This window comes from Panthera pardus, unplaced genomic scaffold (genome assembly GCF_024362965.1).
Source record: "Panthera pardus isolate Hobbes unplaced genomic scaffold, ASM2436296v1 HiC_scaffold_27, whole genome shotgun sequence".
Taxonomy (NCBI): domain Eukaryota; kingdom Metazoa; phylum Chordata; class Mammalia; order Carnivora; family Felidae; genus Panthera; species Panthera pardus.
The window spans coordinates 104,701,678-104,724,558 of NW_026526843.1; the positions used below are offsets into that span (position 1 = coordinate 104,701,678).

At 42.1% G+C, this 22,881-nt stretch overlaps 1 protein-coding gene across 3 annotated transcripts in view; it reads right to left on the bottom strand.

Annotated features, from left to right (window-relative positions):
* Positions 1-22,881, bottom strand: part of PDK3 (pyruvate dehydrogenase kinase 3) — a 64,872-nt gene that overhangs the window by 25,013 nt on the left and 16,978 nt on the right. For 2 of the 3 annotated variants that reach the window (XM_019419717.2, XM_019419716.2), the window contains exons 2-5: positions 17,349-17,490; positions 13,460-13,531; positions 9,434-9,618; positions 7,698-7,787 (exon numbers count right to left, since the gene is read on the bottom strand). In XM_019419717.2, coding sequence (XP_019275262.1) covers positions 7,698-7,787; positions 9,434-9,618; positions 13,460-13,531; positions 17,349-17,490 — 489 coding nt within the window. Of the gene's footprint in view, positions 1-7,697; positions 7,788-9,433; positions 9,619-13,459; positions 13,532-17,348; positions 17,491-17,899; positions 17,934-22,881 lie in introns of those variants that run through there. The other variant, XM_019419718.2, reaches the window with a different exon arrangement.

Genomic DNA, 22,881 nt, shown 5'->3' on the forward strand with positions numbered 1-22,881 from the left:
CTCATGGGATCAAGCCCCAGGTCGTCGTGCCCCACTGTCAGTGCAGAGCCTGCTTGGGATTCTATCTCTCTGCCTCTCTCTGTCTCTGTCTCTGTCTCTCTCTCTCTCTCTCTCTCTGACCCTTCCCCACTCATGCTCTCTCTAGCTCTCTCTCACTCTCTCAGAACAAACATTTAAAAAACAAAAAAATTTTAAAAGGTTCACACAGCAAGTAGTTGAACAGATTCAACGTAACAAGGAATTAGTTTTTTTAAAAAAGCATACAGGAAAATTTAATGGATTATGGAAGTTATTTCATGAGACTTTTTTATTAGAAGACTTTCCTATTCAAAATTCACCACAGAATTCTGCTATCAAATAATAACCTCTATCGCGAATACACATAATCATTTGCTTACAAGAGGCTGAACAAGAATAAATTTGAGTGAGTGCTGAAAAAACAAACCTGAAGGTGTCACGGTCCCTTACTTGGGTCTAAAAGGATACAAAAAGCTGTCAAGCTCAAGATTAAAAAGCCGCTGCCAGAAGAGTAACATAAAGGACCATAAAGCATTACAAAGTCATAGATAATGCTGCTCTTAGGAAGCCTTGTAAGCTATAAAGCAATTCTAGTAAGGTATGTTTACCATCCTTCTACCCAAAACCCATCCTGAGTGGGAACCAGGGTTTTTGAAAGTACTGGACCTTCTCCACCTCTCCCAGCCACAGCCAACTAGACAAGTGGGGGACAGAACACCTACTGTAGGGTGACCAACCTACAGGTTGGTCACAGTCCTCAAATCTGTGGTCGTGGGCAAGAAGATGGACTGGGCCAACTAAATTCGTTTTTTGAGAAATTAGGATAGAGACAGGCAGGGCAGGAGACACAAGGACACGCTGAGAGTTATCATGACTGACCTAGAGGGCCTGGGGTGGCCACCAATGCCTTAGACGAGCTGCCCTAAACAAGCGTCAAGGCTACAGACAAGAGAGAAAAGGCAGAGGGGCCGGGGCGCCTGAGTGGCTCAGTCGGTTAAGCATCCGACTTCGGTTCAGGTCATGATCCACAGTTCGTGGGGTTTGAGCCCACGTCGGGCTCTGTGCTGACAGCTCGGAGCCTGGAGCCTGCTTCGGATTCTGTGCCTCCCTCCCTCTCTGCCCCCTCCCCTGCTCACACTCTGTCTCTTTCTCTCTCTCAAAAATAAACAAACATTAAAAAAAAATTAAAGAAAAAAAAACATTTAAAAGAAAGGCAGAGGGGCCATGGCTCGGCAGCCTCAGTTGCAAAGATACACAGTAAACAACCTTGTTTTCTGCTTCCCAGGTCCAGTGTAGCTCCAACTGTGAAGTGCTTCCTGTCCCTCGGATTATCATGGGAACTACTAGATTCTTTTTTTTTTTTTTAAGTTTATTCATTTTGAGAGAGAGAGAGAGAGAGAGAAGAGCGAGAGGGCGAGAGGGACAGCATGAGTGGGGGAGAGGCAGAGAGAGAGAATCCCAAGCAGGCTCCACACTGTCAGCACAGAGCCTGACACGGGGCCCGAACTCACGAGCTGTGAGATCATGACCTGAGCCAAAGTGAGAGGCTTAACCGATTGAGCCACCCAGGCGTCCCCCTACTAGATTCTTTTAACGTATCGGTTTCTTGTGCTAACATGAGCGGGCCTCTGTTACCTGCAACCTCAAGAGCCCTAAGTGAGAGCGTAAGACATTATCTCTGAACCAGAATAATGACATGCTCTCAAGATACCACTTGTATGCTATTATGCTAAGCAATAATGGCATGTAGCAACAACACAGGCAAACTAACATCACTGTGAAAGCTGACTTTTGTACCAAGTATTTAAGTCTGTACCTTTAAAATGATCTTACCACAGGATTTTCCATTTTATTTCCTGGTTTCTTAACAAAGAAAGAAGAGGAAAGGGTCACAATGGAAGGCACCTCCCAGAGGATAATAGGAACAGCTTTACAACACTAATTCCAGCATTCACTACCACGAGTCTGTAATTTACAGATGGTGAAGGTAGATATTAATGTGCTAAATAGGCAGCAAGGAGGCATGCTTCAATGTTCTGCACAGTCAATCAGTGTTATGCAAGATGCACCCCACGTTTACACATTTATACAACCATCCAGTCAAAAATAAAAATGTCCCTGCCCTTCTACATAAAAGTAGTTCCTGTGGTCTGTCTCAGGAGACCTAAGTATGGTACCATTGTTAGTTCATTAGAGCTGTGTAAGGCTGTGAAACGCATGCGCATATGGAGGCATGTGTGTACACGCTCAGGTCACGTGGGCTTCACATGTGACTGTGCTGAACTCGGGCAGGATCTTCACAGCTGAGAAAATCAAGAGTAGAGCTGTCATTAAAACCCGGAACCCCTGCTTCCTCTACATCAAGCTTCCTAAAACAAAACAGAAGGACAAAAATAATCAAGACTGAGACAGGATGTGAAAAGGCCAAAAAACCTGAGAAGTCTCATAGGATGTGAGAAGGCCAAAAGGCAATGAAAAAAATACCAGCTACTCGAGAAAGAGGAAGGGAGCAGTAAGACTTCGCTAAGAGTCCAAAGACACAGACACAACTTTCTTCCACTCTCTGACAGTTCCCGGGAATACTGGGACTGGCTGTGACACGTGGGCCCTTTGAGACCTTCTCATCATTAGAGAGACTCCGGGACCTTTTTGCTAGAAAACCCAGAAAAACTTCTAGGCTTTTTGACGGCTGGTGCTCTCTGCTTTGTTCCTTCTCAGTCTTATTTTGAGCCAGAAAGAGCCTGTGCTCAGGTGTTCTGACACTCAGAGAATTGAGAGGAGGGCCCAGAGGGAATGAAACGGGAGGTGACTGTTAAGATTGGCTTTAGTCCACAGGGAGAAGAGACCTTCAGGTTTCCTTCTAGGCTGCCCAGTCCATTTCGCCACAGTAGGAAAGGTACCTGATTTAAGGCCAATACCCCAGTGAGGAATAAAGACCATACACACTGGGCTGGAAAAACCATTCGTATACAAAGATGATGAGTATAGCAGATGAGATATAGGAAGGACTCCAACCATACTGATACAGAGGACGGAGAAGAGGCTATGCTGTCAGATGTTCAGTTCATCCAGGAAGGTCATGAGTGATGGGCACTCACACTGGACAAGATGAAACAAATACAATGGATCTTGTAGAGACAAGGATCACTCACCGTATTTGTGACTGCATACTCATCTGTAAATGTGGTATGAGCTCAAATGTATAAAACAATGTTCTCACTGAGTTACAAAAATGGGTCATTTTTATTCTCTTTACCCCTGCCCTCCTTTTCTGAACTTCCTTCAATGAGCACTTTTTAGTATTTTGCTAATATGGCCATTAGTCCTCTTAACTGACCCAACTGCGAACACGAGCTGGATGACCAACAAAAACGCTCGATAACGTGGGAAGCCCTAAAGTAGAACTATTATTATAAACGTTAAGTTCGACTGCACGTTTGAATATACAATTACTCCCCCGCCAACCTTTTCATGGAAGGCCAAAGCCTCTTCGTTCCATATGGATCGGTTTTGGGCTCTAGGTCATCTTTCTCAGGTAAGTAACACCACATGTATGTATGAATTCCAACTCCTACTCCTTGAAAGTCTACTAAAGGTAAAGATACCTGTGAAGCAATGTGAGTTCAGGTTCCTTCTGCGATTTTTCCTCAGTGCTGCCCTGTAACCTAAGAGTTATCTGTTCCCTGTCACTTCATTACATTTTTAAGAGACTCTTCTTTATCAAGTCTTTCCGAAGCATTCAACTTGATTTTAATGGAGAGAAATCTTTTTTCTACTCGTATTTCTTCAGTTTACATAATATTTATATAAATTATGGAGTCACAACAGGTGGAAAACTTATACCAATGGTTTGAGGACAAGTAAGTGGCCCTTAGTAAGCATCCACCTCACCAGGTGGAAGGAGCATAAGAGCATTCTACAGAGTATGCACGAGCATACTCAGCGTGCCGTGGGGACCAGGAGGCATGATTTGCGAAGGGAACGAAGGTGGCAGAAGAGTTGATCGTGTGAATGTAGCTTGATGTGTTTCTGCACTTTCAGAATCTGAAACCACGCTCTGCTGCTGACTTCCTTAAGGGAAGAGGCTGTCGAAAAATGCAAAATCTGGTTTAAAAGATAAAGTAGGAGCGGGGAACACGCGAGCCCTTCCTCCTGACCACGAGAGCGAACGTTTGCTGGGGGAAGCGGCAATGCACGTGGCAGAAGGGCATGGAGGGTAGCGGGGGATGATTTTCCTAGGCACTGGCATCGCCAGGAATCCAGGCTCTAAGTCATGCCCACAAGCGGCAGAAATGATTAAATGAGTACACAGTAAGCTTTATGCACAGTACAGCAGTGGTGCCACTGGGTACAAAGTGGAGAAGGGCAGGAGAGAGAGTGGAGCCAGAGCTGTGAGTAAGCACGGGAGGGGGCAGGGAAGGGACCTGTCTGGCCCACGGTCAGACCATGACCACAAAGGACAAAGGAAGTGGAGCCAGGAGGTAGACCGGAGGCATAAACATCTACTTTCTGTCTTTCAAGTATCAACTGAACCGCTTCGCACATCTCTTCAGCTAGTTTTCAGTGCAAAACTTCTGTCCCTAGGAGTGATGTGAAAGCAGAGACGATCAATTCCAGCCGTTGAGAAATCTGCAGCGCCGTTAGAGGGACCAACGAAGTACGAGGAAGGCCGGGACCGGGGAGCATGGAACAGGCCAGGGAAGAGCAGCGCAGTCAGTAAGTGGCGCGAACCCACAGGTTCTTTTCACCTGAAGAGTCAAGGGCAGCGGGCTCGTCCTCATCCTCTCTTACGAACTGACTCACGTTAGCGCCGCTTCCTCCCTCTGCTCTGAGAAGTGCTACCAGTTGCCTAGAAGTCTGTTACTTATCTAATTGTATTGATTTGCGGTTTAAATCTCCCTGAAAATTAAAGACTGCCAAGAAACAATGAGATGATAAACATGAGTCTGTTTTCTACAAGTTGATCGTGAATAATGGCCAGCGTATGCCAAAGTACAGATCACACTATAATGAACCCTGACGTACCCATTACTACACTCAGCGGTGTTCAACACATGTCAGTCTTTTCTGCTGCAATTCTGAAGCAAAACTCACATGTCATTTTATATCACGTGCGATATTTCAAAGATACCTTTCTAGAAGCTAGGACTCTTTTAAAAAACATAATCACAACATAATACCACATGTAAAAACAACAGTATTTCTTCAATGTCAAATATCCAATTGTCTTATACATGTCCTAAATGACTTTTATAAATATTTCACAGCTTATGCCAGAAAGGAAAGTAAAAGGTGCCAACCTATTATATAATTGACAGTATAAACGAGAAGCCAAATGACTTGTACGAGGCCCAAGGACTACTCCTGGGAAACCTGCCTACAGTCCCTACCGGGTGAGAGCCCTGCTTTAGGAGCTCTCTCTAGATCAACTCATTTAACCCTATGACAAAGATGACTTACCAACAGCACCATTTTACAGATGAAGAAACTGAGGCCCAAAGAGATTACCTAACACGTTCAAGGGTGCCCAGCTAACCCAAATGTCCATCAACTGATGAATAAACAAAATGTAGTATATCCATCCACTGGACCATTACTCAGCTGTAAGATGGAATAAAGTACTGACCCACATGCGATGTGGACGAGCCTTGAAAACATTCTGCTCAGTGAAAGAAGCCAGACACAAAAGGCCGCATGTTGTGTGATGCCACTTACGAAAGTGTCCAGAATAGCAAGTCTATAGAGAGAAAGTAGACCCGTAGCTGCCTAGGGCTGGGTGGACAGAGACGATTGCCAATGGTCATGGAGTTTACTTCCGTGATGAAAATGTGAGGCTGACTGTGGTGATGAATTCACAACTCTGCACCTGTGCTAAAAACCACTGAATCGTGTGTATACTTTAAATAGGTCAGTTGTACAGTATGAGAATTCTATCTCAATAAAGTGGGTTTTATTTTTTTTTTTAATTTTTTTTTAACTTTTATTTATTTTTGAGACAGAGAGAGACAGAGCATGAACTGGGGAGGAGCAGAAAGAGAGGGAGACACAGAATCTGAAACAGGCTCCAGGCTCTGAGCTGTCAGCACAGAGCCCGACGCGGGGCTCGAACTCACGGACCATGAGATCATGACCTGAGCCAAAGTCGGACGCCCAACCGACCAAGCCACCCAGGCGCCCCATAAAGTGGGTTTTAAAATAGTAAATTATCAAAAGGATTAAAATTTGTCAAAACAACGAATGTCTATTGACCATCTTATGGGCATACGCTAAATTCAATATGAGTCACAAAACCAATGTAAAACACAAATGCTTATAGTTCAAAAGAAAAGGCATATATTCAGTACATAATCAAGTTCCTGTGCTTTCTGGATTTGTGCCTTTTTCTCTACGAGCGGGCAAATATCTGAACCAGGCTTTCTGATTCGTAAAAGCCAGTGGACTAGGTCTGATGAACACAAGCTAGGACAAGACCGATCCTGCTCCCCTTCTACCCTGGGGCCTGCAGAGGTCATGATCAACCACAGGGTTATCTTGTGAGCGAGCAACCTATAGGATTCCTAGGGAGCTGAGGCTGGGCCTATATTCACCTTATAACTGACATCATTTGAATGAATGTGTCCTAAGTAAACAGAGGCCAGAACAGCTCAATGATCCTTGGGTGTGCTAAGGCCACCATGCCGGGGTCCCCCTCCCTGGGTTTAGCAACACCCAGGCTATGCAAATGGCACAGATCTTCCTTACCTATCGCTGCTAAAGGTCTGGTCTGCTCCCCCACTGCGGAGGCTGCACCTGTTAGGCCATCTACCTCGTCCCTCTAAGCTCAAACAGCAAAGGTCACTCTGCTTGAGGTGGGCTTGAGAGCTTGGCCAAGAAGACAAGGCCTTCTTCTGCCTCCCACTTAGCTACACAGTTTAGAAAAAGAGCAACTAAGCTCCTTGATGAAAAACGGGAAGGACTGTGGCCATGAAAACTTGTGCGTGTTTAGGGGAAAAAGAGGAGGACCACAGTAGGAGATATAATCTTTGGGAAGGAGCAGTTTGGGGATCTGAGGCTGCACAGAGTAACCATAACATTGAAAAAAAATTGAAAAGGTCCAGGCAGGTGGGTCACTTAAAACAAGTAAGGCTTTGTGGAGGTAACATTTATCTTAAATGAACAACGAGGAAACTGCTGTTCAAATTACAAGTGCCTGGGTCCTAGGATGTATGGCTGCAGGGCTCCATTCTACTCTGAGGCTACTAGAAGGGTGTCTGGGTGGATGGCCAGTGAACCCATGAAGCTCACATGCCACACAGATGCCCGAACCTGGGGTGCACATCAAAAGGATGTTGAGATGTTACAAACCTGTGAATTCAGCTGAATTTTATAACACGGATTTATATTTCCTGGAAGTTTCAGGTACTGGTAGCAATCCAAACTTAGAATGCTACTTAAGCTATGCAACAGTTCAGTGTTTAAGATAAAACTATACGTAAAACTCCAGTCAATGAGGTAGAAACTCCTATTTCGAACAGTGCTAATTATATATCTTTTCCTGAACTGTCACATATTTGGCACAAGTGGCTTGGGCCCAGCCCGATGAATGAGCCAAGAACTTAGCACCATAACGCTAGGGTTGCCTCAATGAGACCACAATCCTATTTGAACTCCAATCACTAACACGATAGTGGTCTCCTTACCTTTCACTACGTCAGCCACATTACAGGTGGGATCGATACTTCCTATGTGTTTAGGATGAGCCGGATTAGTATCACCACCAAACAGAAGAGCTAAACAAACACAAAAGGGAAGGGAGAGATTAAAAGCAAAGCAGGCAACTGTAGGCTTACAAGCTGTAAAAGGATTGTCTTGTTTTTAAGAATCATTTTAGCATCCGCACTGACTTAAAGCGACAGAACACATATAATGGTGGCTGATTCGCTCCACTGGACCGCCGGGTGCTATGAGTGGGTCCGAAAGCAGTGACACGTGCCAGCTGTCCAACCCTTTTCTCCCTGACCCAATGTGACATGGAGGAAAAAGTTATTTTCATCCTTAGCCAAGTTTACCCACCTTCTCCATACCACTCCAGACAGTGATTCCAACATTCACAACATATTTAGAAACCGCAGACTGCCCTGTCGGTGCAGGCTTGCAAAGTATCTTTGCTGTGAGCACCTCAAGTGCCTCTGTAACAGAGATTGTTCTCCAGAGGAGTCTACACGAATAGTATCCATTCAAGTATTTTTTTTTTTTTGCTCATTTTTAAAAGTACATTCAAACAGTTTCACAACACACAACATCTGTGAAATTTTACTCCTGAACAAAAGCCAAAAGGAGCCCTCAAGAAAAAAGTCATCTAAATCCAAATGTTTATAGGTGTAGTTATTTTCAAATCGGACAGAAATTGGAGATAACTTGGATTCCACAAAAGCGAATGCTTAAATAAAGCAGGGGAGGTTTTAAATTATGAAAAATGACAAATAAGGGCATTAGGCCAAAACCTATAGTTCCAACTGATCAAGTGGAAGAAAGAGGGGTACAACCTTGCTTAATCAATGACCCAAAAACATGTACATATACACGTACACAGACACAGTAGGTCACAAATTATGTAAGTAGTTTAAATCAATAGTAATTAGGTTGTTTTTTCATTTAAATTTCCTATAAATTGTTATACATTCCTATTTTTAAAAGATATTCATTTGGTACCAACCCACATGTATTAATTATTTAACATTCACTTATCCAAACAAATTAGTAAAGATGTTCTGCCTATGTTCTGCTTCAGCAAAGAGGGTGATTTAGACCCTAGACATGGAGGTGCTTTTCCGTAATAATTATGAAATCAGGCAAAGAAACAAGGCTGAAAACGAGCCCAAAAGTTTTTTGTGGCAAGAATTAGTTTGTTTGTTTGTTTTTTCTTATCTGCTTATCATCCTGGTGAGGGGACTAAAACTCTGCAAGAGATTATGGTTTCACAATTCACTTAATCTGATTTCAGTGATCACTGTGAAATTAAAGATCAATTGCCTCAGGCTGTCATAATGCCAATTTAATATTCCCAGGATCAATGTTTTTAAAACCAACAAGGAGACCACGTAACATCCCGAGTAAAACATCCTCTCGGAGCGTCCTCCCAGGGACACATCCAAGCAGTGCGATGCCTTCACTAGGAAGGTAATGGCAGAGGCTTAAAGGGCGAGCAGAGTTCCAGTCTCTAATATGAGCATCAAATTTCAAGGGTCTCTTTAAACAAAGAATGCTAAAGAACAGCTTTTTAACAGACAGGATTTACTTGGGAGAAACTAAACTAGAAATGAAATTTCTACATACAAAAATGCAGATCAGTACATTCTAAATCAAGCAACAGGAAAACACTGGGGAGAAATCACTCTGGGTACCCATTCAAAAGTGGACCAAAACCACAACTTACTGTGCTGGTTAATAAGCATGCGGAAAGAGATGCGGTTGGTATAGAACCGATCCAGAAAATACTGGATGTTACTGCTAATGAACGGATCAAACCCAAATTTCTCCTTGTATTCAATCACTCCTTGTGCCATTGTAGGAACCACATCATTGTGTCTATTTCTGACTTTAATCAGAACTTGCAGAAAGCTGTGTAGGAGGGAAACAAAAAGAGGTCAGTCTTTATATTTCATGGGCTGATGCATGAACTTCCCAGCTCTGTCTCTGGATTTTCTATGTGCTGGTATTTTTTTAAGTAGAGACATAATCATTATAGGCTACAAGGAAATATTCATGAGAAACTAAACTATTACCCAAGTTTTTGCGTGAAACTTTCTATCGAAATTCTTTCAAAGACATAAAAAGTAAGAGGTTCTAGTTAAAAAAAAATGCTCAAAGATCTTTTTAGTAACCCAGTGACTTTTTGGAAAAGCAATCACATATAATACAGGTTCTATAAATTTTTGGTGAATAATTGCAGAACATATTAATATTTCTTCTGACAACATGAGGACAGTCTCCCCATATCTCCAAGGATTTATTATAAAGTCTCAAAGCAACAGCTTCCATGAATAAACAATGCGAAATTTCTTAAGAGTAAAATTTTGAAATGAATTTCTCATAGCAGTAAAACAGAGCGACAAAATATAGATAGAACAAAGGCAATTAAAACAAACCTACAAGTATTATGGTATATTACTATAAAGATACAGAGGGGAAAATATGTACTAAGAGTGGTAACTAAGAATAGAAAGACAAGTCAATGGAACCAAATAAAAAGCTTGGAAAAAGGCGCAAGGGCAAGTAAGTCTGTGTACATAAAAACTTAGCATATTTATAAAGTGGTGTTCCAAGTCGGTAGGGAAACAATCAAATTAGTTGGGACAGCTGGCTAACAATTTAAGTCACATCCCAATTTCAAGCCTTAAGCCAAAAATTTAGTTAAAAGATTTAAATGTGAAAGAATGAAACCACAGAAAAAATAAAAGAAAATCGGGTGAATAAGTATATAGTATCACTTGGGGTAAGGAAGGCTGGTCCAAGATGAACACCATAGGTAGAAACCATGAAGAAATAAATGATAGTACTATGTAGAGTTTCAGCAATTCTATAGTGATACACATTACAAAGGCAAAAAAAAAAAAAAAAAAAAACAGGGAAAACTACATTTACATTTACAAGAGCTACTGCTATCCTTAATAAAGGAAAAGATGAGCACCCCAACAGAAAACGAGGCAAGGGATCTGGTGTCAATGGGAAATTTACCACAGAGAAAATGCAAATGCCAGTAACTTCTCCTTCAAAACAGTAACAGAAAGGCAAAACAATGCAATAAATACTATCCTCCGCTTATCAAACTGGTGAATAATAACCAGTGTCATCTAATGTTTGTTTATTTTTGACAGAGAGAGACAGAGCATAAGTGGGGGAGGGGCAGAGAGAGAGACACATACACAGAATCCGAAGCAGGCTCCAGGCTAGGAGCTGTCAGCACAGAGCCTGAAGTGGGGCTCAAACTCACAGACCGCGAGATCATGACCTGAGACGAAGTCAGATGCTCAACCGACCGAGCCACCCAGGTGCCCCAATAACCAGTGTCATCTAGATCAAGGAAGCATAACTGATGCATTTCTAGGGGCGATTTAGCAGCATATATCTAAAGACCAAAGAGAGTCATTCCACTCTCAGGAACTGATCCCAGGAAAGTAACAGGACAAGGCCAACAGCTGTATTTAAGAGCTATTTTTTAGAGCCCTGTTTAGAGTAGCAAGAAAAATACAAACCATTCTAAAACTCAATGACAGGAGGTCAAATCACATGACTTACCTGTAGATGGATCATTTTGAAACCATTAATAATGGTATAGAGATCTATAATGCCCACAGTTATTTTTGTAAAACATTGTGCACATATAAAAATATGGATGCCTAGGAAAAAGTATGGAAGGAAAATGTTAACAGTGGTGGTCTCATGATAATGGAAATTTGGAGTGACCTTCTTTTTACTTATCTGAATAGTCTCATGTTTCTCAGTGATGAAATACTTCTGTAACCAATACATACATACAAAGACATCAAAGATGAATAAATCAACCATGAAACTGAAAGGTCATAATTATCCAGAAGACATTTCAAAACGGACAGTTTGTCCTCTACGTAACGTTCTTTCCAACCTATTTAGAAATTAAATATCACTAAAGCTTAAGATTTCATTATAGTAGAGAAACACCTCACCTGACTGGAAGGAAGGAGACTTGCCTCAAGGGCTCAATTCTCAGAAGCTTCCCCAGTCTTCCTGGGCTCTTCTTAACTTTATCATCATGGGAAGTAACCTTGTGCTCTAAGCCGCTTTCACTTTACTTAAATGATCTCCCTGCCCGGGACTCCTGTATAACCTCTCCCAGACTGGAAAAGGCTACCACCATGAGTAAAGCCACTCGCTCACCTTCCTTTCCTTCCTTCGCCAGGAGCAGCGGGCTTCTGAAAACCCAACTATCTTAACTAGCTGTGTGAACCAGGGCAGGCCATCAAAACTCACTAAGGGAGACTGATTATCATTATGATCTCACACACAATGGATCCAGCACTTGGCAGTTTCCAAAGTGGGCTCATGTCCGTAAGTTGCATCTGACCGATAACCTGTTCCAGAAATTGAGACAGGATTCCGGGAAACATACAGCCGCAATATTATATACTTCCACCCATCTATACCCTACAATTTGAAGCTAGAGAAGTCATCCTAATGGCATCAAGACAAACTGTTACTAGCTAATGACTTCTGAGAAAATGAAGCTTCTAGATTCAATTCATTTAATTTCAATACCTTAAATGGCAGCAATGGCTTCTAGCAATGAAAACACTGCATCTGGAGCTCTAATCCAATGCCTCCCCTCCACAAGTCACAAATCCATCAACAAAACACCTAGCAAAGTATAAAACAGGTCAGGATTCTTCTTCCTTAAATTTTAATTTACAACTAAACTGGAGCTAGCTACTCAAGGCTCAAACTGGCGGCTTGGGCACTACGGAACGTTGTAAAGAACAATGTACTAAGGAAATGGAACAATGACTTACGGATCCAAGTTCTGCTACTAGCAAATGTTACCACGTGGGGCAAGTCAGTTCACTTCTCTGACTTCAGTTCCCTGAGCTGTACATTGAAAGGGCTGGGTTCAATGCCTCGAGCTAAGGTTGCGTGAATAACACAAAGTTTCTTGGTTCTTTTTCCGGAACGCCTATATAAGGCGTTTGGTGTCACAACTATGCAGACCAGGCTTCTACGTAGAAATTCTTCAGGACAACAGGCCTGCCCTGCGTATTCACTCGTGTGTACGCGAAACAGGAGGAAAGTGATGTGAAGGGGATACTTAATTTCTCTTGGGGTAAAAAAGAAAACCACACTCAGAGCTGGGGTTAGTGTTTTTCAGTTAAATGAAAATGAAAAAACAGAAACATTTTCCATCTGCAAGAGAATTTGAGAATTCAGCAGTCTTCATGCGTAATAGCAACAAGAGAATTCAGGTCATTATATTAAAAGCACCTCATTTATGCTGCTCCAAAATAAAACCATTACAGTTTTTCCGAGCTCAAATGTTATATCGCCTTGAAAATTAAAAAAAAAAACAACAATATCTGTAAAGGACTGAGTAGATAAATTCATGTCTATATAGAGGCCACTGCATTCTTAAAACCACCACTAGGTGGAACATTTACTGCGATATTTACAGTGAGGGGCCTGCGCCAGTTCACCATGAGTAAAAGCAGTAAGAACTAGACTGTGAAACAATGTTGAAGTCATTATTCCTTTTGTGCTACGTTAAATTCTTAACTCAAATTATTTAAAAATGTGACGTCAAGTTGTTACCCATTAACAAACCTAGTGCTTTTGTCCAAATTAAACTTCTTGGTTCTTAATGCCACGAGTTCCATTTACCAACACATTTTTTAACGTAGAAGTTTGTACTTTCAGGTAAGTTTGGTACCATACTTACTTATCCAAGACCTGTGGATCCTCAGGGCTCTTATTCTCGTATTCTAGGAGTTCAAGAAAGCTCTGCATATACCTAAAAAAGATGAGTTACTGTGTTAATTGCCTACTGTGTTCATTGCCATCCATTCCTCCTTTCCCACGTCCTAACAGCAGCCCAAATTTTCACTCAGGTATCTCCCCTATCTCCCCCTCCCCCCCATGTAGCCCAGGTGCTGCAGGGGAAGCTGATGCCATGCAAAGCTCCTGGGTGGCCTGATTTTTCTCTGGGTAATGGTATTTTTCTCGTCACTGATGACTAACTAGTCCAATAGGCATTCCCCTGAACACAGGGACTGGCTCAGGAATGGTCATACCGCCCCAATTCAGGCCAGTGAAAGAGAAGACATGGTCGAGGACTTTGGGAAAGAAATTACCTTGCTCTGCTTTTTGTACAGTGTGCCATGTGGGTGTGGAGCCTGGAGATGTTGTAGCTATTCTGTCACCAGGAGGAAACCCAGCCTGAAAATAAAGCTAATGCCGTGGAAAGCAGGGCCTGGATAACCTCATGAATCTCTGAATTGAACCAACACCAAAAGCTCATCCTTCTGGCTACAGGAGCCAATTTATTGTTTCGTTGGGTTTTCTGCTATTCACAAACATATTCTAACTGGTACACCAAATCTACAGCTTGATTAGCCAAAAAGTACATATCTACTGTAAGAAACACTATGTGACACCAAAGCACACGCTACGAACTTGGAAACTACAAATAAATGTTCCTTCTCAGAGTTAAACCAATCTCATCAATACTGCATTGGAGGAGAAGGAATGCCTCTCTGGTCCTCAGAAACAGCTTCTGGATTAAAAATAGCTACATATCTCAATCAGGGTCAGTACAGGAAATAATGTGTCCAAAATAAATATCTAGAGAACAGAGAAAAATGGCATTGAGAGAGGCACATTACTGGAGCAGCTGTATCCAGACAGAACCTGCTGGATCTGGAGGGGATTCAGAGATGCCAATTACTCAGACGTGCGCCATCTCTGCTTTGGATCTGAACATGCCCGGAAAGAATTATCCCTGAATATAATTATTTCGAACAATTAATTACCACTAATCCTACTAACCAGCTTTGGAGAGAGGATGAGGTACTCCAACAACAAAAACTGACTGTGGAGCACATAAATACATCAACAGGAATAATATTTTATTAATCAGCCTCACTTGAACTTTGTAACAATGCATGACACTAAAAGTATGCTCATCTCCGGATATATTTTTTAAAAGCCTCTGGGCACATCAGGCTATGAGTTAGGTACTGTTGAAATCTTCAGGTCAAACCTCTCGGAAAGGCCAAAGTCAGCCATACGCAATAAGGCCCTCTATCTAACACGCCCGCAGAATTCTAGGGAGGTAACCCATCCTTTCCAAAGGGGTAGTTCATCTAAAGAGCCAAGTCATGAACAGAGAGGAGCCAAAGATCACGTGGAACTGCCCAGCCCGCAATTCAAGAGAACAAGGAGAACACGCTCTAGCGAGGTGGGCTTCACAGCCTGTTGTAAGTAAGAGTCACTATTAAGAGGAAAAGGAAACAACAGCTAAGCACAATGTGTGACCCTAAACTAGATTTCTAAATTGGGGGGGGGGAGGGTTACTTAAAACAAAAAGAGCACTGTTAGGCCAACTCATGAAATGGGAACAAGTTGTCCCATATTAGAAAATATCACTGGACTGGGGCACCTGGGTGGCTCAGTCGGTTAAGCATCCGACTTCGGCTCAGGTCATGATCTCACGGTTCATGAGTCCAAGCCTTGCTTCAGGCTCTCTGCTGTCAGCACAGAGCCTGCTTCAGATCCTCTGTCTCCCTCTCCCTCTCCCTCTCCCTCCCTCTCTCAAAAATAAACATTAAAAAAAGAAAATATTACTGCGTCAATGTTAAGTTCCCAAATTTGATAACCATACTATGGATTTCTAAGAGTTGTTCTGAAAGAGATATATACTAAAGCATTTAGGGGTAGAGGGACATGTCTACCGTTAACCCAAATGGTTTAGGGAAAAAAATAATGTGTATCATATATGTACCACATGTGTGATATACCATATGTTTATATGGTTTATACCATATATGTTTATATATGGTATATATATGGCACATATATACATACGTGCATAGAGAGAAAATGAATATGAGAAGAGCAGAAGAAATGCTGCCAGATGTTAACAATTAGTGAATCCGGGCGAAGGTATATGGGAATTCTTGCTACTAGTCTTGCAAACCTTTCTGTTACATTGGGAATTATTTCAAAGTTGAATTTAAAAAAAAAGTTAAAAATGACATGCATAAGTTTGGAATGGCTATGGAAGACAAATATGAGACAAAAAAAAAGAGCTGACCCGGTCATCTGAGTCTATACTTTGCCAGCAAATCACTTTGAAGCCCATGAAGTAACTTTTACATAAGCAATAGGTTTGACTGTCAGCCTCTGCCACCAGGCCCAGGGGACTTGACGGTCATCTAGCCAACCTACAATCCCCACGACAATGACCCTGATAGTGAATTCACATTTTCTGGAGAAAATTTTCTGATGATGGTCTCGAAGCAATCAAGAAGTCTCACGCAAACAAACACTCGTTGATCTGGAAATGAGCTACGCATCTGGGGTGGAAAGCAACCTACTTTGAGAGCCAAGTCACCGTGGCCAGCTCTCTCACCCGCCCCGGACCCCAGGGCCCCCGAGCCTGCCACAGCGAGGAGCCGCTGCTTGTCTGGAACGGAGACTGGTGCCCACCCAATATACTGCTTCTCAGACAATTCAAGCTTAGCCCTAAAAACAGATTACAATTAATATTACTGAGGAATCACGGCTGAATGTCCATTCTCCTTCGGTAGCCTGGCTGCCATTAACCCTTTAAATGCCAACTAATTAATAGCTCTGTTCGCCTTCTATCTGTCCCCATCATTCCCTTCCCCTAAAATGCTGTCCCTGCCCCTGTCCCCTCCACCCAACTACCCAGGGGCAGTGCAAAGCCACAGCAGCCTCTTCACCCCTCCCACCCCACCCCCCCCCCCCCCCCCCGACACCCTCTGTGCGCTTCCTCTGTACTGGCTTGAGAACACTTTTTTATCTGGCCTCCTTAACTCGTCCAGCTTTCTTGGTGACTTCTACCTTGCTTTTTATAACACACAGGAGACATGCAAGTGTTTCTTGACCATACGCAGATGCCTTTCTGAAAATACACCACCTGCTCTTACACCCTACCACTCGCCAACCTCACCCTGCTCACCTAGTGACTGGTTTGGTGACACATTTGACTGTCCCAATTCAGTAACCATGCCTGAAGCGTCAGAGCTGTACCCGATCAAACTTGATGTCACACTTTGCTCAGATTTTTTCTATTTTTCACAAGGCAAAGGAAGCACATTAGGTACTGATATTTTTACAATCCAAGGTTCCCCTTTAAACAACTTCATTTTCTCGAAAAGAAATACTGCCTCCAAGAAACTCCTTTAACGGGAAAACAAAAGGAGCAAGGCTGAGACTTGATCAAAGTGGCAACATTCCCTTACCCAAAGGATGGCAGACCAGTGCCCAGAGGTCACAGCATTGTTATTCCTGTATATTTTTCTGTACCAATTTTTGTTCCGATGGGCAATTACACTTATAACCAGAAAAATAAGATCTGAGAAGTCAAGAAAGCGGTTAGTACACGTGAGAAGTATTTTCATTAAGACAATTTTAAATTGTCACAAAAACAAACGAAGAAACACATATAACTGCTTGGAAAACTCAGCTATCCCAAATGACTCATTCCCACACTGGCATACGTGTACTTTTAGGGAGAATGGTCTCAATGCCAAGTGTCCAGAGCATCATGGGAAGACCCATCTAAAGCCACATTATTTACTCACCAACTCTGTACCAACCCCACCGAAGGGCGGTTAAGCAAGTTATCCGGCAGAAGATTAACTTCTCTCATCGTGTTAGCCAGTCGTACAGGAAGCTCCTTTCGTAGAAACATATATGAAGTCTTCTCACATGCATTATCTCTCCCTATTAAGAGATAATAAATGTTCCATGATTTTATAATCTAACAGATGCAATAATAGAGTGCTCTCGTGACGGCACAGTTACTGCTTAAAAAGAGAAAATTAAACAATCCTAGGGTCTCCAGCTAAATGTTTATCCTCTAAAATTGCAAGCTGAAGAAAATTTAATTAGAATAGAAAAAGAACATTTATTCCAAGAGGCAACCTTGAAAGCAGTTTTTTTTTCTAACACAAATACATTGCTAGGGTTACCAGCAGTGATATAAAAGTGACCTGGGATATAATCTGAACTTGTTTTCAAATAAACACTGTGGGAAAGCTGCCAAGTACAAAAGCAGGAGAACATGCAAATCCACTCCTGTTTACAGGGGTTTCCAGAATGCAACAGATCCACTCATTCCACAAATATTCACCTACTGCATGTTGACTCATTCCTAAGGTTTTCTTCAAACGTGTTTCTCCAGGAACCAGAGCTTTGTCACTCTGGGAAGTGGCCACAGACGTACTCTGATCGGGACACAGGGCTCAGGACGTGCCAGAGATACCAGCTCACAGGTGTACTCAGAAGCAGAGTGACCTACTATGGCAAGTCCGAGAGGGTACGACACAGTGTCGACCACAAAGACAGAGGTCAGAGAGTCTTCTGTCGGTCGCCCTGAGCTGGTGGTGCATAAAATTTATGTAACTAGGGCAGAGAGAGAGAAAAGGTACCCAGCCAGCAGAATGAGGAAACATGAACCACTTCCCCAGCTGCTCTGTGACCAGAGTGGTTCCACGTAGGTTTTGCCCCCCACTCCCCAGGTCCTGCTGTAAACCTGGATGATGGTTGGGGGATGGGGTTCATGACAGAAAGGACATGAGCTTTGGGGACAGAAATGTGCTTCGGCCCCAACTCCTCCATTTTGGGGGTAGGAAACCTTGGGTAAGCTTCTTAATCACTCTAAATCTCAGTTGCCTTAACCTGTAAAATGGGGATGAAAATTCAGTTTCTGTAAAGACTAAATGTGATAACGTGTATGGAGCCTGACACAGAGCAGGTGAGCCATAAACATTAGTCCTTCTTCTACTCTCCGTGATACTTATGGGTCCATCCGAACTCCTTCACATTCCACAGGCCTTCCTAATGCTCCATACTGCCGGGAGGATGTTCAGAGATGGGCAACCTTGAGACCAGGCTCAGAGAGAAACAAGCAAGGCTCAAGTAACAATCTTCTTTTTTTTTTCTTTCCTTTATTCTTTTTTTTTTTTTAATGTAATTTATTGTCAAGTTAGCTAACGTACAGCGTATACAGCGTGCTCTTGGTTTTGGAGGTAGATTCTGGTGATTCATCACTTACAACACCCAGTGCTCATTCCAACAAGTGCCCTCCTCAATTCCCATCGCCCCTTTTCCCTTCTCCTCCACCCTCCTCCAACTCTTCCCATTCCTCCAAACATGATACAGGCCACAAATCAGAGATCCAGAAGTAAATCTGATTTGCTAACACTTGCAGCCAAGTTCTGGTTTATTCCTTTCCTCTTCCTGCTGAATAAGACTAGAAATAAAGAATCCACTTTTGAAAGTCATCTGCAGAACCTTTCTTTCTCCTACTGACCCCTGAGCCCCATTCTCCATTTTAAAAAAAGTTAGAGTAAGAGATTAGTCTTAAACAATTCATCCCTTACTTCAGTTATTCTAAGTGAATATACTGAATGAAGGCCCTGGGTACATCTTTAACTAATCAATGATTCTGTCTTCCACTTTTCCCCCAACTAAGGAAGAAGGGCGTGGTATCCCAGCAACGACCTTCCATCACCTCCTCTATGCACACTTATTTGGCTTTAGATGATTAACATTTAAAAGGACTCCGGCTGCTTTGCTTCAGGTAATATATATCATTCCTAAAATGTTTCATATAATTCTTAGACACGAATCATTTTTAAATGCACTGAAAATGCTGATTTTTAAATCATAGTGAATTGCATCACAAAATGAAGCACCTGTTATTATCTAAGGTAAAAGGTACATCTAACTTTTCACACACTAGGAGAAATACTTAGCATCCTGGTTAAATAGAAAAGACACCTTTTTTTTTTTTTTTTAAGCACAAAAGAAATGATGAAGTACTCCCTGGAGGAGAAGGAAGTGAGGGAACAGGAGAGAAGAGGAAGAAGCCCACAGGGGTTGAATCAGAATGGTGAGTGGCAGTATGAATTTGGGATTTAAAAAAACTACCTGAGTTTCTTGACACAAAAAGTTTCCATTTTCAAACTGCCATGTCCGCGTCAGTAGCAGCAAATTGGAAGCCTAGGGTCAGGGGAAGGGGAAGGACCAGGAGAAGTGGGGGCAGGCTGGCAGGTGGCAAGGGGCGGTCAGGTCCCTGTCTGTGCTGGAAACCCACAGGGCTAGATGGTTTCAGAATTTCAAGGTTATCAGATTTTAGGAAGGTAAAAAGGAGTATGTACACGTATTGTGCAACATGGTCTATTATACAGACACAATACAGCTGCAGTGAAATCTGCAAACATTTACAGAGAGCAGGACAGAGACCATGGCCTCAAATAAGTTCAGGTCATGTTTTGCCACCAAAGGCATGAGAAAACAACTTCAAGTTTTAGAGGTTTTTGGACTTGAAAATTCAGATAAAAAACTGCAGACTTGGGGCACCTGGGTGGCTCAGTCGGTTAAGTCTCTAACTTCAGCTCAGGTCACGATCCCGCGTTTCATGAGTTCGAGCCCCGCATCAGGTTCTGCACTGGTGGTACGGAGCCTGCTTGGGATTCTCTCTCTCTCTTCCTCTCTTTCTCTACCCCTTCCCCACTTTCTCTCTCTCTCTCTGTCCCTCTGAAAATAAATAAATAAACTTAAAAAAAAAAAAAAGGCTGTAGACCCACAGAACAGTAACACCAAGATCATGTGCCAGACTTAGACTTGGGTTTGAATCCTGACTTGAGGCTCAGGAGCTCTATGAAGGTGACATTACACTTCTAAGCCTCAGTGTAGCCAGCTGTAAAATAAGAACAGTACCTGTTTCACAGAACTGCGTTAAGGGTTAAAAAGTGCTTAACCTTTAACATTAACAACGTCTTAAAATTTAGAAGAGGGGGCTCATTAAATAGCCATCACTAATGATGCCAGCAATGATAAAGCAGAGAAGCCTGAGGCCACAGGGTGCCAGACCAAATCATCTGATACTTGCTAAACCCCCGAGAGCCCGACTGCATTCTGGTTCAGTGCGGTTGCCTCCGCTCATTTGGTGATTCTACATAATTAAAAAGGGATTAAGAGGGATTAAAGTATGTTGTGTCCCTACCTACCACTTTTATTTATTTTGAAATGAAAGGCTTGATGCATACATTGGTCAACTCTGCACAAACTAGAAAATTCAACAACTAGGAATGGTCTAAGATAACCAAATACCAGGAAGCCTTTATTCTAGCCATCTTGGATGATCAGCCTGTTGTCAACCACCATAGAAACAACCATGTTTTGTCTCTAGACATCCCCCCCCCAACCATGGCACCAATGGGAGTACCTCATCTACAGCAGCTCCTCAATGATTTACTGGAAGAACAGAGAATACTTTCGGAAGTTTGTAGTTTTAAGAAACAATACCTGAAAAATCTGTTTTGACTCCTACATTCTTCTTTAGCTTTAGAGATTAATTCTTTGTACTCAGGTACCTTAATTATACAGGGGGTAAGCCTTTTTTAGTTAATTAGTGAACCTAAAAATAAATATGAAAGGCCCAATTTTTTTTAACCTTTCTGTGGTTTTCCTCATGTAAGTTGAAAGTATTTTATCCCATGTATTAATATTGGATATTCAGTTTAAATTAAATCAAAGGGTTCTGACAATCTTTTTTTTTTTTTTTTAAGTAAACCTAAAAAAATCCTTTTGGTTGTAATTGAATGTCCTCTCGGAAGGCCTCAAGTTTTCTAAGTCTTCTGGCATATCCAGTATTTTCCAGTTATTCTTTCCAGTTATTCAGCTTCATTTTTTCCCCACTTACTTGGCTTCCCTACATTCCTTAATTTTGATTTTCCATTTTTATTCCATATTTCTCTATATGCTTCGCCTTATTCAATTTTACCAGTTAAATTTTTTCCTAGTATCTGTTGGAAGGATGATGAGGGAGTGGGTGAAGGGCAGGGAAGATTCTGAGCTTAACTACATTCGTGCGTATTTCTTTAGTTTCTCATGCTCATATGATGACCTTTCAATTCTCTTCTGTTCTCGGTTTTTCAAACTTTGCCCTTTCATTGAGAAGTTGGAGACAATTACTACATATGATTTGCTTTGTCTAAAGAGGTTCCAAATAACTTTCCATTCACCAAGACACAGGATGAACAGACACAGAAACACAAATGACTTTTAAGCAAGTGCAGGGAGCCCTCTCGGTGACGGTTACCGATAAGAAAGGAGCGTTTGACTAGCCTTCTGAGAACCAGAGTTCAGACTTATTCTTTATACCTGGTTTCCATCGTGGCCTCTGTCTGGTAAATCTTTAATCCTCTTCCTGATTAATTTACAGGAAGCAGAAAAAATATTTCTTCAGTTAATAAAGTGACCTGATAATGTCTCTTATAATTGAAGCAGAGGGTTGAGCACATGCCCCCCAAAATGGAGAGTCCCCTGTCTGCATTACTAGCGGGCTTTGTCCACATATTTCAGCTTTAACACTTGCGGGGGGGGGGGGGGTGGGGAGGTGGTTTGGGAGCGGTAGTAATGGAATCACGGAGTGAAAAAGGAGAGCAGTAACAGGGAAAATTATAGCAAGGCATCAAAAACCAACAGATTGATCAGCTCATTCTAGTTATGCTGTTTTTTTCTAAATACTGTCAATTACATGTATGAGTCTGCAATGTATTTTTACCATTGACCATACTCAAATGGGGAAAATGTAACTGAGAAAATAATATCTTAGGGACAGCTCCGGTTTTTCTCCAGTTACATTTATAAGATTTCGATCTTTTGAAAACACTGAATTTTAGAACCATGATTAATTAATTTTTGGACTTGCCAAGGCTAAACAATGATTAATTGGCCTTCAAAAGAAAAGTGTCCTTCACTTATACTTTTAAAATATTTACTCTGTGTCCAGAAGTAGTACTTCACTGCCTGAGAAGTTTCACAGATTTCCTTTATCTGGGAAAACTTATTCCTGAGTGTAGACATCAAGATATGTAGACTGGGGCGTCTACCAAAATTAAGGCTGCCTCTATTCTAGGTCAGACTGTGTTTTGGTTATTATTACTAATAGCCAGAAACATCAGAGCCAAAGACGGGATTTCACACACACCACATTCCCTGGCAAATTCAATGCCCCGACAACATCCAGACGTGACACTAATTCTTTCAGCTCAATGTCTATTTCATTATGCTCACCAATGCCATGGGTTAGGAATTCAGACA